This window comes from Balaenoptera ricei, chromosome 20 (genome assembly GCF_028023285.1).
Source record: "Balaenoptera ricei isolate mBalRic1 chromosome 20, mBalRic1.hap2, whole genome shotgun sequence".
Taxonomy (NCBI): domain Eukaryota; kingdom Metazoa; phylum Chordata; class Mammalia; order Artiodactyla; family Balaenopteridae; genus Balaenoptera; species Balaenoptera ricei.
Window position 1 is genome coordinate 22,736,578 of NC_082658.1, and position 13,906 is coordinate 22,750,483.

The window sequence follows — 13,906 nt, forward strand, 5'->3', positions numbered from 1 at the left end:
TTGGCTTGGTGAAGTCTGATGAAGCTTCCATAGGAGTGTTGAAAAGCAGTTTTACCAGGCCAAAACCTGGCAGAATTGCAACCTCTATGTTTGGGTTATGATCAACCTACTTGGGACACTTAGCAAAGGATTCTTGCTGTTCAGCATTTAAAATGTGCTAATCATTTTTACCAATTGACCTTTCCTGAAATCATGCAGTATTGAGTCATGTCTTTAAATCTGTTTCCATGCCAGAATCTTATCAATATATAAGAAATTTAGAAAGACTAGGTGCCAAAATACCCAGGACAATACTTGTATATTTTTGGTATCATATAGGACTAAAATCCCAGGAACTATGAACACTCTGGACCTTGTGTAGTTTATTCCTTCCATCATTTCAAACATAGAAAGTAGGGCCTATAACGTTCTTTGCTCACAATTCCCACATTCATACCAGTATACATCAGATTTGCTCCTTTTTTTTTTTTAATTAACCAAGTCTTACAGTGATTATCTAATGTCTTTCTGTACATCTCATTTTGTGCTGTTATAGAAGACCTCCATTTTGAAAATCTACATTGTACAGAAGCACATGTCTTTAATGTCTCCAGACAAAAAAGCCTTACAGTTAATTTTAATGTTTGCACTTTGGGGTGCAACTTACAGGGAGGGCCTGATGAAAGAATGGGAGGGGGCTATTAAGTACTTTTAGTAAAATGTTGCCTTTGTCCTGTGCAGGACATACAGGATATGCCCTTTAACTTAGTAAATATTTTTTAAAAGGTAGAAATACTTTGTTATTGTAGCTAAAACAATTCTTAATCATAAAATTTCTGAAATTCTTGTAATTTTTCAAACTTATCTGAAGTTGTTTACCAACTTAATTTTGTTTTGAAGTGTGATTCCCAACCTCTCTTGCAAAAAAAAAAAAAAAAAGAAGTGGATTTACATTTAATACTTTATATGCCTTTTGAGCTGTGTAACTTAATATTTGGATACTTGACAGTTTGTTTTATTATGTAATTGATAAAATGGTGATGTGTATTAACGTTAGCTCAACCATATATTTATACTGCCCGGGAACATGTGGTTATAGTTCTGTGGGAGAAATAATTTGTCAGTGTTCACCAGCTTGTAAAAATCTAGTGCGAGGGCTTAAACCTTAAATAAATGATGAAATGCATTTATCGTCATTGAAAAAAAAAAGGATAATGATGTTAGTATCACTGTAAAAAGTTTCGACCTCATGGAACCTTCTGAAAGGGCTGAACCACACTTTGACAATCTTGAGCTAGATTCTGATATGGTAACAAATGATGCCCAAATCTCAGTAGGTTACAACAACAAAGGTTTATTTCTTTTTTTCTTTTTTTTTTTAAGGTGAATGGCTTTTTTAAAAAAATTTATTTATTTTATTTTTGGCTGCATTGAGTCTTCGTTGCTGCGTGCAGGCTTTTCTCTAGTTGCGGCGAGAGGGGGCTACTCTTCCTTGTGGTGCGCGGGCTTCTCATTGTGGTGGCTTCTCTTGTTGTGGAGCACAGGCTCTAGGAGCGCGGGCTGCAGTAGTTTTGGCTTGTGGGCTCAGTAGTTGTGGCTTGCGGCTCTAGAGCGCAGGCTCAGTAGTTGTGGCGCACGGGCTTAATTGCTCCGCGGCATGTGGGATCTTCCCGGACCAGGGCTGGAACCCGTGTCCCCTGCGTTGGCAGGTGGATTCTTAACCACTGAGCCACCAGGGAAGCCGTATTTCTTGCTCATGCTACACATCCATTATGGCTTGCCCATGGTTCTGTTCCAGGTACTCTTCACCAAAGAACCCATGTTGACAGGGCACCCTTTGGCTGGACATTGCTAGATAGGGGAAGAGAGAACTTGGTAAACCAGCCTGCCTTTTAAAACCTATTCTTGGAAATGATGTGTGACTTTTTTCCTTTTTTCATAACCAAAGCAAGTCACATGGCCAAGCTGGATTCTTCAGAGCTGAAATGTATAATCTTCTGCAGGGAGAGGCCCCATGGGAAGGGATACCAAGTATATGTGGTATATAAACTTCTACCATGGTGCTTAAAGAATACCACTGGTTGCTCACGGAGAATGGATTATACTGGGAAGAGGTAGGAAGCTATTCAAGAGTAGAAGTATGTTAGGAATTGACTGCAGTACTTTAGGCAAGAAGTAACAGTGGGTTGGACTACAGTGGTGGCAGTGATCTTATTCAAGATGGAATTGGTAGAATTTGTTCTGGGAGTGGGGTGGGGATAAGGGAAAGTACTGAAAGATAACTTCTAGGTTTGAACAACTGAGTGGATGATGTGACATTTACTGAGATGGGATAGGCTGAGAAAAGGATAGGTGAGGTTTTTTGGGGGGGTGGAACAAATGTTAAACATGTTAAGCCTGAGATGCCTATTTTACACCTAAATGGAAATGTCTAGTAGGTACTTGAATATATGTCTGGAGATCCGGGGAGATGTCAGAACTCGGGCGTTAGCATAGAGCTGAATTGTAAGGCCATGGAGTTGGAAGAGATCTCCTTGGGAGAAAGTGTTAGTAGGGAAGAGAAGAGGGCTGAGGGTTAAGGGCTAAAGCCTTGGCCTACGCCAACATTTTTAAATGGAAGTGGCTTTGGATCCAGCAAAGGAGGTTGAGGAGGAGCCACTGAGGTAAGATGAAAATGGGTAGAAATGGAAGCAAAAAGAAGAAAGTGTTTCAAGAAGGAGGGAGTAGTCTGTTTCAATGTTCTGTAAGTCAGATAGGATTGGGGAAAACGCAAGTCACAGTTGATAAGTGGAGGGGTGAGGATCAAACTCTAATTGGGTGAGTTGAAGAAAAAATGGGAAGTGAGGAATGGAGACACCACTTTTGAGAATTTTTTTGGGGGGGGGGGCGGGTGGATAAGTGGAAAAAGGGAGACAAAAGATATGAAGATGAAATTATGTGTACGTGAAATCTTTATGTAAACTACAAGCGTTAGGCTTATTTTGTTATTTATTATTGAACTCCTAGGAATTTCAAACTAGCTCAGTGTGAAGAATCACTAAGATGCTACTGCTAGTCTCCAGCTATTAAGGCTCAAAATATCTCCAGCCTATGAAAAGCCGAGACATGAAGAGACAGAAATAGAGAACAGAGCGGAAAACGAAGGGGAAGGGGGGGAAAAAGGTTTGCTGAGTTAATATTGTCCTCCCAGGGCCTCCGTAGGGCAGTCTTGCAGCTCTTACGTAATTTTAGAGGCGGAGCCGACAGGAAATTTAAACTGAAGCCGCGGCCCAGGGCCCCTAGAGAGTGATGTTATAGTTACAGAGGAACAGCCGGTGCATTGGCGGCTGAAAGAGCTCATGGAACCCGCGAATGTGATACGGCGGCCTTAAAGGAGTACGGAGGCCGAGAAAGAGCCGAGAATTTGAGGAGGGAGCCGGGAAAGGGTACGGATGCCGGGAAGGGGAAGCAGGGGTAAGAAGCAAGGCGGAAAGGGTCCTAAGAGTTAAAGAAGGGTACGGGGTTGGAAAGTGGGCACAGGAATTGGGGAACAGATAGGTCCGGGAGCTGGGGAGAGTAGAGGGACCGGGAAGGGGTCACAGGAATAGAGGGGACAGAGGTCTAAAGGGGGCAGAGGGACTGGGGGGACAAGAGCCTGGAGGGAGGCACGGGAATTGAAATGTAAGGCAAGGGGTGGCCAAGAGGCCACGGGAGTTGAGGGAGCAGAGTGTGAAAGGGGGCGGAGGGACTGAGGGATAAGAGCCTAGAAGGAGGCGCGGGAGTGGAGAGGGGACGTGGGTTGGGATGGAGTTGAGTCTTGGGGTTCCCGGGACCCTCGATGGGAATTGTGCGGGGTTTGGGAGGCGGGAGGAGGGGATGATGGAAGGTCGAAGGCTAGTGAAGGTGGTTCAGCTGCTGTTATGTCCTTCTTTTTCAGGCAACGATTGCCTTGAACTGGAGAGTTCAATGGCTGAGAGTAGGCTCCGGGCTCCGGACCTAGGTGGGTAACAGGTCAAACCTAGGGATGCAAGGTCACAGTTGCTACTCCCGCCCCAGAGTCTCTTGGGAAGAAAAGGCCGAGAAATGTTAGCTCTCTTAGGGTTTTCTAATTACTTTGTGTGGCGGAGGGGGAGGGGGGGAGTGGAGTATGTGTTGAGGGATGTCATGGATCATTTAGGAATTAATGATAAAGGTCAAACAAGAGCTTTCAGTCAGATATTATGAATAAGATTAGAAGACTTGCTAATTATTAACTTATAAAACCCGTATTCATGGTTATTTTTACCATAAAATTCTTAAAGTTATCGATAAACTTAAACGGCCCCACCCAATTAGATAAGTATTTTAGCATGTAGTCACTTCCCTCAGTACTGCCTTCTCCCCTCTTAGCATTATCTAGTTTGAGTTCTGGATTGTTACAGATATGCCATTTGCTTGTTGCCTTTTAAACAGTGATACACTTCACTAAATTATTTACTCTCCCTTCCCATGTCTTGTTGCTTTCTTCTGGATCTATTTCTCTTTTTGCTGATGAACTTTCTCCAAGAGTGTTTTCAAAAGGGGGCTTTATGTGATAAACTTTCCGAGGCTTGTATGCCTGAGAACATGTTTATTTCACCCTTGTATTAAAATTCTTGAGTCAAAGTTTTTTTTCCTTCAACACATTGAAAAATGACAGTGGTTTCTTCTTGCAAAAAGTAGGTGCTGTTGAAAATTGATGTCAGTCTGATTCTTGTTCCTTAGTTTGTGACCTGCTTTTCTCTGTAGAAGATTTTAGATTATTCTCTTTATATTTGTTCTTAAAATTCACTATACCGTACCATGTGTGAATTCTGGAGGGTTTTAGTTTTCATAAAAATAAAATTATGAGAAATGAAAACAAAAATTACGGTTTTATGCTTACACAGTTTATTTTTTATTTTATTTTTTTAATTTATTTATTTATTATTTATTTTTGGCTGTGTTGGGTCTTTGTTGCTGCGCGCAGGCTTTCTCTAGTTGCGGTGAGCAGGGGCTACTCTTCATTGCGGTGCGAGGGCTTCTCATTGCAGTGGCTGCTCTTGTTGCGGAGCACGGGCACTAGGCGCACAGGCTTCAGTAGTTGTGGCTCGCAGGTTCAGTAGTTGTGGCACACGGGCTTAGTTGCTCCGCAGCATGTGGGATCTTCCCGGACCAGGGCTTGAACCCATGTCCCCTGCATTGGCAGGTGGATTCTTAAGCACTGCACCACCAGGGAAGTCCCTATGCTTGCACAGTTTAAAAGGCCAAGGTATATCTCACACACACACATACACACACACACACACACACAAGAATGGGAGTTGCTCCTCCTTTCTTAACTCCTGATTCCCACTCCCTAGCGTACAACCATTTATGCTCTTTTAGCTAGTTCTTCTAGTATTTACCTTCTTATTTCTAAATAGCGTGCTCATACTGCTTTTGTTGTTTTCAATTTTAAATTATATCTATTGATTTTCTAATATAGAGGATAAAGAGATTTTTCTGGCCCCCTCTCCTCTACGCCACAGATAAACACATACACATTTCCCTCCTCTCCTCCCATCCCCCCAATATATATGTAGTAATTTTTGTTGTCATTTTTGTATTTACATTATGATGATATTAGCTGAGCCATATAGCAAACTGAAATAAGCTTTGTTTTCTGTGTATGGATCACTAATTCATGTCCAAACTCTTTGCCAAAAATATAAACCTTCTCTCAATACTTTCAAGCTCATCAGAGAATCAGTTTCTTCTTTGTCTGGGGGACATACCTCCTGAGACCATTTGTCTTAGTACCACAGTATGGTCCAGCTGTGTACTAGGTCTGTTGCACTGATTCCATCCTAGGATCTCCCTTCATCATTCTGTGGAATTCCCTTTGCCGCTTTCCTCTGTAGGGTTCCCTGTGTTCTAAATTCCGTATTTTCCTCTCTGTTCGTTTACGTCCTCATTTTGGTCGAGTACATCTTCTAGTATAGCTTCCTGAGAAAGGGTATGTGACAAATAAATTTTTTGAGACCTTGTAGGTATGACAGTTCTTTATGCCACATAAAGAGTTCTAGTTTGGAAATAGTTTTCTCTCAGAGTTTTTTTTTTTTTTTTTTTTTAAACACTATTTTATTTATTTTTTTATTTATTTATGGCTGTGTTGGGTCTTCGTTTCTGTGCGAGGGCTTTCTCTAGTTGTGGCAAGTGGGGGCCACTCTTCATCGCGGTGCGCGGGGCCTCTCATTATCGTGGCCTCTCTTGTTGCGGAGCACAGGCTCCAGACGCGCAGGCTCAGTAATTGTGGCACACGGGCCCCGTTGCTCCGCGGCATGTGGGATCTTCCCAGACCAGGGCTCGAACCCATGTCCCCTGCACTGGCAGGCAGACTCTCAACCACTGCGCCACCAGGGAAGCCCTCTCTCAGAGTTTTGAAGACACATTTCATCTTTTAGCTTCCACTGTGCTGTGGCAAAGTCTGATGTTGTATTTCCACCCTCCTCCTGAACACTGCAAGAGCCTAGACCCCATGTGCTCTGAACCACCCCTACCCCATCTAGCATGATTGCTGTATAGCAACAATACTGTTGTTATTATATGTCTCTCCTTTTTACTTCCGAATTAGTCGTCATTATGATTGTTTTACACAGTCAGTGATTGTTTAGATTTATACATATTTTTACCAGTTTGGGGACATTTCAGTCCTTCCTTCTGGGTTCAGTTTCCTTCTTTCCAAAGTACACCTTTTAGAAGTCCTTTAGTAATAATTGGTTGATGATAAACTGTTTGGGCTTTTGTTTAAAAAATGTGTTTAGTTTACCCTCATTCTTTATTTAATCAGATGTAAAATTCAAAGTTGACATTTATTTTCCCCCAGCATTGTAAATACTTATTTTAATAAAATTAAAGTATTTAATAATTTAAATGCTTATTTTATAGTCTATGTCTGATCATTCTGTTTGAAGCTCTTGGGGATCCAATCTTGCTGTCTTTAATTTCTGCTGATTCTTATCCATGATGGTTTGTTTTCTTTGTATGTTTTTTAATGTTGGAGTGTGAGCTAATGTTTGATGATGCTTTATCTGAGGAAATTCAGGGAACTCTGGACTGAGCTATGGACCTCTATAGAGTTGTTTTGCTTTTGATTATTTGAGGTGTGGCCAAGGTGTTACTAGCTGGGATTACTTTTTACGTTAATCTCTCTGTTTGGTGGTGGTGGTAGTGGGTTCTTAGACCACGTGACTAGTATGAATTTGAATTCCAGACTCTTGGGAATCCTGTGGTTTTGGATTCTCAGTTAAGACTTTCCTTTCATGTGGAGCCCAGGCTAAGGTAGATGGTATTCCTTTTTGTCTCTTCTGGTGGATGAATTATTTTCTGGCTTCCCTTTTCTCCTAGATTCGTGCAGGAGTTCTCAATCCTCACTCCCCACTTTAGACTGGCACAAGACCTCATCTCCAGGGCTCCATCGGGCTCTTCCATCCTAAGCCCTTTGCTTTTAAGCCCATGGACTTCCTCAGGGCAGTCAGCGTTCACTTTCACCACTGTGGTTGTCAGTTTTCTCAAAATTTGGGGCACTTCTGTTGTCCTCTTACTTATCAGTGGACTTATCAGTTAGATGGGATTTGAATTTATATTTCAACTGGTACTTTGAGGTATTTTGTATTAGGGCTTTTAGATAACCTGGTCTCCAGTATTGCCTGAAATGAAACCAAAATCCTCTCTTTCTCCTCAGTGTCCTGAAATTTCATGACCCATTTTATTTCATGGAGCTAGGTGGAAACTTCCAATCTGGAAGCTTATATTCTTTAGTTCTGGAAGTTGTTGGCATTATTTCTGTAATAGCCATCTCCTCCATTTTCTTTCTCTTCTGTTTCTGATACTCTGCGTTGTTCAGATATTGGATCTCATGGGCTGGTCTTCCATCTTTCATCTATTTGTCTTGCCTTCTATTCTCTGGAAATTTTCTTCAACTTAATCTTAAATCTTTATGTTGAATTTACTTCCATTGCATATTTATACATTTCTAAGAGCTTTTTCTTCTCTGCATGGTTCCTTTCTTATAGTCTTCTCTGTGTTTAATGGGTGCATCGTACGTATTCCTTTACCTCTCTGAGGATACTAATGGTATTGTTTTTGTTTGTTTTCAGTTTTCTTCTGCTTCCTGCATCGTCTCTATTTCCTCTAAGTTCTTTTTTCTGTTTGTTAGCCTAATTTCTCGTTCAAAGCTTTCTTTAAATGTCTGGTGATCTTTGATTACACATTCATATTTAAGAGTGAGGCAATCAAATGCTAATTGGAAGTTCATGAGAGGGAGCTTTTCAGCTGGCAGACTTTGTTGTAGGTAATCTGGCTGGTACCTGGCAGTTGGGAAGATGTCTTAGTTCACGCTGTTTTAACAAAATTCTATAGACTGGGTGCCTTAAACAACAGACATTTATTTCTCATAGTACTGGGGGCTGGGACATCCAAGATCAAGGTGTCAGCAGAATCAGTTCTTGGTAAAGGCCCTCTTCCTGCCTTGCAGATGGTGCCATCTTGTTGTGTATTCATATGTCCTCTTTTTTTAATGCACTCAATGGAGAGAGTGAGCTGTGGTCCCTCTTCCTCTTATAAGGACATCAGTCCCATTATGGAGGCTCCACCTTGTGATCTGTTCTAAACCTAATTACCTTCCAAAGGCTACACCTCCTAATATCATTATAGTGGGAGTTAGGGCTTCAACATAGGAATTTAGGGAGGCACAGATATTCAGTGCATGACAAGGGGAACCCCAAATGTAACTATTTGTATGTTTTTGTCTTGAACCAGTAAGTTCCCTACAGAGGAATTCCTCTGATCCTCTGTCTGGTAAGTGTAAGTGTGGTTGTCAGCATTCTGGTAGCTCAGTGGGGGAATTGGTCTGCGTGTCTCACTGTTCAGTATATAGACATCCTCTTAATCTGTATTTTCTTTTCTTTTTTTAAAAATTTTTTAAAATTGCAATATAATTGATGTGCAATATTATATAAGCTTCAGGTGTACAACATAGTGATTCACAATTTTTAAAGGTTATACTCCATTTATAGTTATTGTAAAATATTGGCTGGGACTTCCCTGGTGGTCCAGTGGTTAAGACTCTGTGCTTCCACTGCAGGGGACACGGGTTCGATCCCAAGTCGGGAAACTAGGATCCCGCATGCTGTGCGGCACAGCCAGAAAAAAAAAAAATTGGCTGTATTCCCTGTGCTGTACAATATATCCTTGTAGCTTATTTATTTTACACATAGTAGTTTGTACCTCTTAATCCCCTACCCCTATCTTGCCTCTCCCCCAATCTTCTGTATTTTCGTTGAGGCTTAATCCCTGTTCTCAGCAGGTTTTCTCAATGTCAGTACTATTGACATTTTGAGCCAGATAATTCTTTGTTGTAGGAGGTTGTCCTGTGTTTTGTAAGACATTAAGCAGCATGCCTGGCTTCTACCCACTAGATGCCAGTAGCACACCCCACTCCCAGTTGTGACAACCAAAAATGTTTCCAAACATTGCCAGATTTCCCCTGAGGGGGCAAAATCTCCCCCAGTTAAGAACCGCACCTCTAGTCTTCTGCTGGGGTGGGAGAGGGTTCTGGGAGTCTAGCTGTTCCTTTTAAAGGCTTTCAGATAATCTTCTTTTTCAGCCCCATTTTACTCTGGCATTCTCCTACATCTGCTCCCTCCAGTTTTGGGGCCTTTTGAACTCCAGATTGCTTCTTCTTGGCTTCAGATTCAGCTTTCCCTTGTCTCCTGTCTGTTTTTCACTCATCCATCTGCTTCCAGCTTCCAAAATTTTATGGCATCTCTTACCTGGTATCATATTCTTGCCAGTGTCTTTGTTCACTTTTACTCCTTCTCTTGTCATTTTAGTGGGATTTGGGGAGAGAACAAAAGTTCTCCACATTTATTCAGAAGCCTGGACCATTATTTCTTCAAATATTTTCTTCACCCCATTATTTTTTTTTTCATCTTTGCAACTCCTCTGATGTTCTTAACACTTCTTTCCCTATCCTTTGCGTTTCTTCATTTCCCTGATGTCCAGTTCTTTATCTCTTCCTGATACCTTCTGATTTCAACCTGATCTACCAGCTTACACTATGTTATGATATTCAATTCATCTGTTGAGGTTTTATTTTTCTTTTCATTCTTCATTTTGAAATAATTTCAGACTTACAGAAACTTTTCAAAAATAGTGAACGGGCTCTTGTATACTCTTTACGCAGCTTCTCCCAAATAGTAACATCTTATGTAACCATAGTACAGATAGAAAATGAGGAAACTAGTGTAAAATATTAACTAATCTACAGATCTTACTCAGATTACCAGTCGTCCCCAATGTCCATTTCCTGGCTTCAGATCCAACCCAGAATCACTTGTTGCTTTTAGTTGTCATGTCTCCTGAGCCTCCTCTCCTCCTGTTTGGGAGTAGGTTCTCATTCTTTCTTTGTTGTTCACGCCCTTGATACTTTTGAGGGACAGACTGTCCCTCAATTTGAGTTTGCTTGCTTTGCCCCCACGATCAAATTCAGGTTGACACAGAAGTGATGTTGTGCCCTTCTTAGTGTATGGTTTCAGGAGGCACGTGACGACGATAAGGCTCATCACTGGTCACATTAACTTTGAGCCCTTGATTAAAGTGGTGTCTGCTGGGTTTCTCCAATATAAAATCACTCTTTTACCTTTTGTAATTAATAATTTATCTTATGGGAAGACACTTCGAGATAAGGAAATATTGAAGTTTAAAAATTGTTTTTGGGAATTCCCTGGCGGTCCAGTGGTTAGGACTGGAGCTGGGGGCCAGTGAGCCCGGGTTTGATGTCTGGTCAGAGAACTAAGATCCCGCAAGCTGCGCAGCGTGGCCAAAAATTAAAAAAAAAAAAAAAAAGAAAAGTTTTTTTATTGAAGTATAGCTGATTTACAATATTATATTAGTTTCAAGTGTACAGCATAATGATTCAGTATTTTTACAGATTATACTTCATTAAAAGTTATTACAGGGGGGCTTCCCTGGTGGCGCAGTGGTTAAGAACCTGCCTGCCAGTGCAGGGGACACAGGTTCGAGCCCTTGTCCGGGAAGATCCCACATGCCGCGGAGCAACTAAGCCCGTGCACCACAACTACTGAGCCTGTGCTCTAGGGCCCGCGAGCCACAACTGCTGAGCCCATGTGCCACAACTACTGAAGCCCGTGCGCCTAGAGCCTGTTCTCCACAACAAGAGAAGCCACTGCAATGAGAAGCCTGCGCACAGCAACGAAGAGCAGCCCCTGCTCGCCGCAACTAGAGAAAGCCCATGCACAGCAACAAAGACCCAGTGCAACCAAAAATAAATAATAAATAAGTCAATAAATTTTTTAAAAAAAGGTATTACAGGGAGTTCCCTGGTGGCCTAGTGGTTAGGATTCCAGGCATTCACTGCCGTGACCCAGGTTCAATCCCTGCCTGGTTGGGGAACTGAGATCCTGCAAGCCACGCAGCGCAGCCAAAAAAAAAAAAAAAGTTATTGTACAATAATGGCTATAATTCCCTGTGCTGTACAGTATATCCTTGTTGCTTTAAAAAAAGATTTAACAGCAGTTTTATTGAGATATAATTCACACACCATACAGTTTATCCTTGTAAAGTGTACAGTTCAGTGACTTTTAGTATTGTATATTCACAGAGTTGTGCAACCATCACTATAATCAGTTTTAGAACTTTCATCACCCCAAAGGAGAACCCCACACCTATTGACAGTCACTCTCAATTTTCTCCTAAGCCCCCAGCTCTAGACAGCCACTGATCTACTTTCTAACTATAGATTTGCCTATTCTGAACACTTCATATAATTGGAGTCCTACAATATGTAGCTCTTGTGATTCATTCCTTTCACTTAGCATGATGTTTTCACAGTTCATCCGTGTTGTAGCATGAATCAGTGCATCATTCCCTTTTTTTTTAATTAAAAAAATTTTTTATTGAGGTACAATTGACATACAACATTCCTTTTTATTGTTGAATATTATTCTGTTGTGTGGATTACCACATTTTATCCATTCAACAGTTGATGGACATGAGTTTCCACTTTCTGGCCATTATGAATAATAGTACTGTAAACATTTGTTTCCAGGTTATCATGTGGACATATATTTTTTTCCTGGAGTGTACACCTAAGAGTCATATTGCTGGGTCATATGGTAACTCTCTGTGTAACCTTTTGAAGAACTGACAGACTTTTCCAATTGGCTGCACCATTTTACATTCCCACCAGCAAAGAATGAGGGTTCCAATTTCTCTGCGTTCTCACCAACACTTGTTATTATCTGTCTTTTTTTGTTAAAGCCATCCTAGTGGGTATAAAGTGGTATCTCTTTGTGGTTTCAGTTTGCATTTTCCTAATGGCTAATGACCTTGTGCATCTTTTCATGTGCTTATTGGCCATTTGTATATCTTTGGAGAAATGTCTATTCATTGCCCATTTTTAAATTGGATTTTTTTTTTAATATTTGAGGTTTTTTTTAACTATTATATTTTTTACGTCCATTATCTCCAATTAATTCTTTTCTTTACCTGCTGTTCCTATTTTATGTTTCTAGTATGCTCCTTGCCTTCTTGAGCATATTTATTATGCTTTAAAATTCTTTTTTCTGTCTGGTCCATTACTTACGAGAGAAAGACAACCTATTCCAGAGAAAGCATCTTTTATAGTACTTACTTTCTTCAGTTGCCTCATATTTTCTTAGAAGCTACTGTTCTCTTGAGACTGTTAGCCACTCTGATTGGTAATGTGCTCCTGGAAGAAGATGCAAAAGCTTAGGTTCCCATGTTATGCCCCTCCTTTGAGTTTAGGGGTTGGGGGTTGGATAGAAGAGGAAAACCACCCCAAGGTGGGGAGCCCCTGGTTCCAGTGTGGGCTCAGTCACCCCCCCATTTGCAGCAGCATTCTGAGCCCCCCAGTACACACACATTGCTTTGTACTACTCATTTGCAAGAACTGTTTCCTTGAGTTGTAATTACCAAACTAACCAAATGGATGGGGCTAGGGAGGGAGGCTCATTCGTGCCAGCTTGACCTCTTGTTAACTGTTTCTCTTTCTCACACACAAGCATATTCACCCCAAGGTAGGCTCCACCACTGCCCTGATGTTACCCTACTGTCTCTGGTTGGTGCTGGGCTGCTTATCTGGCACTGGCAGTGACCCACTGAGCACAGCTAGAAGGCATTCTCCAGTCTCACCCTCCTGCGAGTCCTGGCATTCCGCTCCAGGCTTGCTGTTCACCCAGCCTTCTGTTTCTGACTCTGGCATCCATCTAATTCCCTCTTCAGTGGCTTTCCTAGGATTAGGTCCTGTGGAGAATGTCACAGGCCTTGTGTGAAAGTCAAAAGGGCTTATTCTGAGAAAGCCTTCTATACAAATATTGAATCCTTATGTTGTATCACCTGGAACTAATATAATGTTGTATGTCAGTTATACCTCAATAAAAAGAAAAAGAGGGACTTCCCTGGTGGCACAGTGGTTAAGAACCTGCCTGCCAGTGCAGGGGACACGGGTTCGAGCCCTGGTCTGGGAAGATCCCACATGCCGTGGAGCAACTAAGCCCGTGCGCCACAACTACTGAGCCTGCACTCTAGAGCCCGACAACCACAACTACTGAAGCCTGCGTGCCTAGAGCCTATGCTTCGCAAAAAGAGAAGCCACCGCAGTGAGAAGCCCACGCACCGCAGCGAAGAGTAGCCCCGCTCGCCACAACTAGAGAGCCCCCGCGCAGCAACAAAGACCCAATGCAGCCATAAATTAATTAATTAATTATTTTTTTAAAAAGCAAAGAAAAAGAAAGCCTTCTGGAGAAGGTGTCCTTGGGGAGGGAACCAAAATGGCTACAGTTATAATAATTCCCCTGGCTGACATTCAGCGCATACTCCTGGTATGGCTGTATCAGATGTTTCTGGCTAGTCTCCATTCTGAATG

General features: G+C 41.8%; 1 protein-coding gene across 1 annotated transcript in view; it reads left to right on the plus strand.

Moving 5' to 3' along the window:
* The first annotated feature begins 3,361 nt into the window (after positions 1-3,361).
* The window catches only part of DBF4B (DBF4 zinc finger B), a 32,051-nt gene continuing 21,506 nt past the window's right edge, over positions 3,362-13,906 (plus strand). Inside the window, exons 1-2 of the mRNA XM_059907333.1 lie at positions 3,362-3,432; positions 3,896-3,958. Coding sequence (XP_059763316.1) covers positions 3,411-3,432; positions 3,896-3,958 — 85 coding nt within the window. The 5' untranslated portion in view covers positions 3,362-3,410. The remainder of the gene's footprint in view (positions 3,433-3,895; positions 3,959-13,906) is intronic.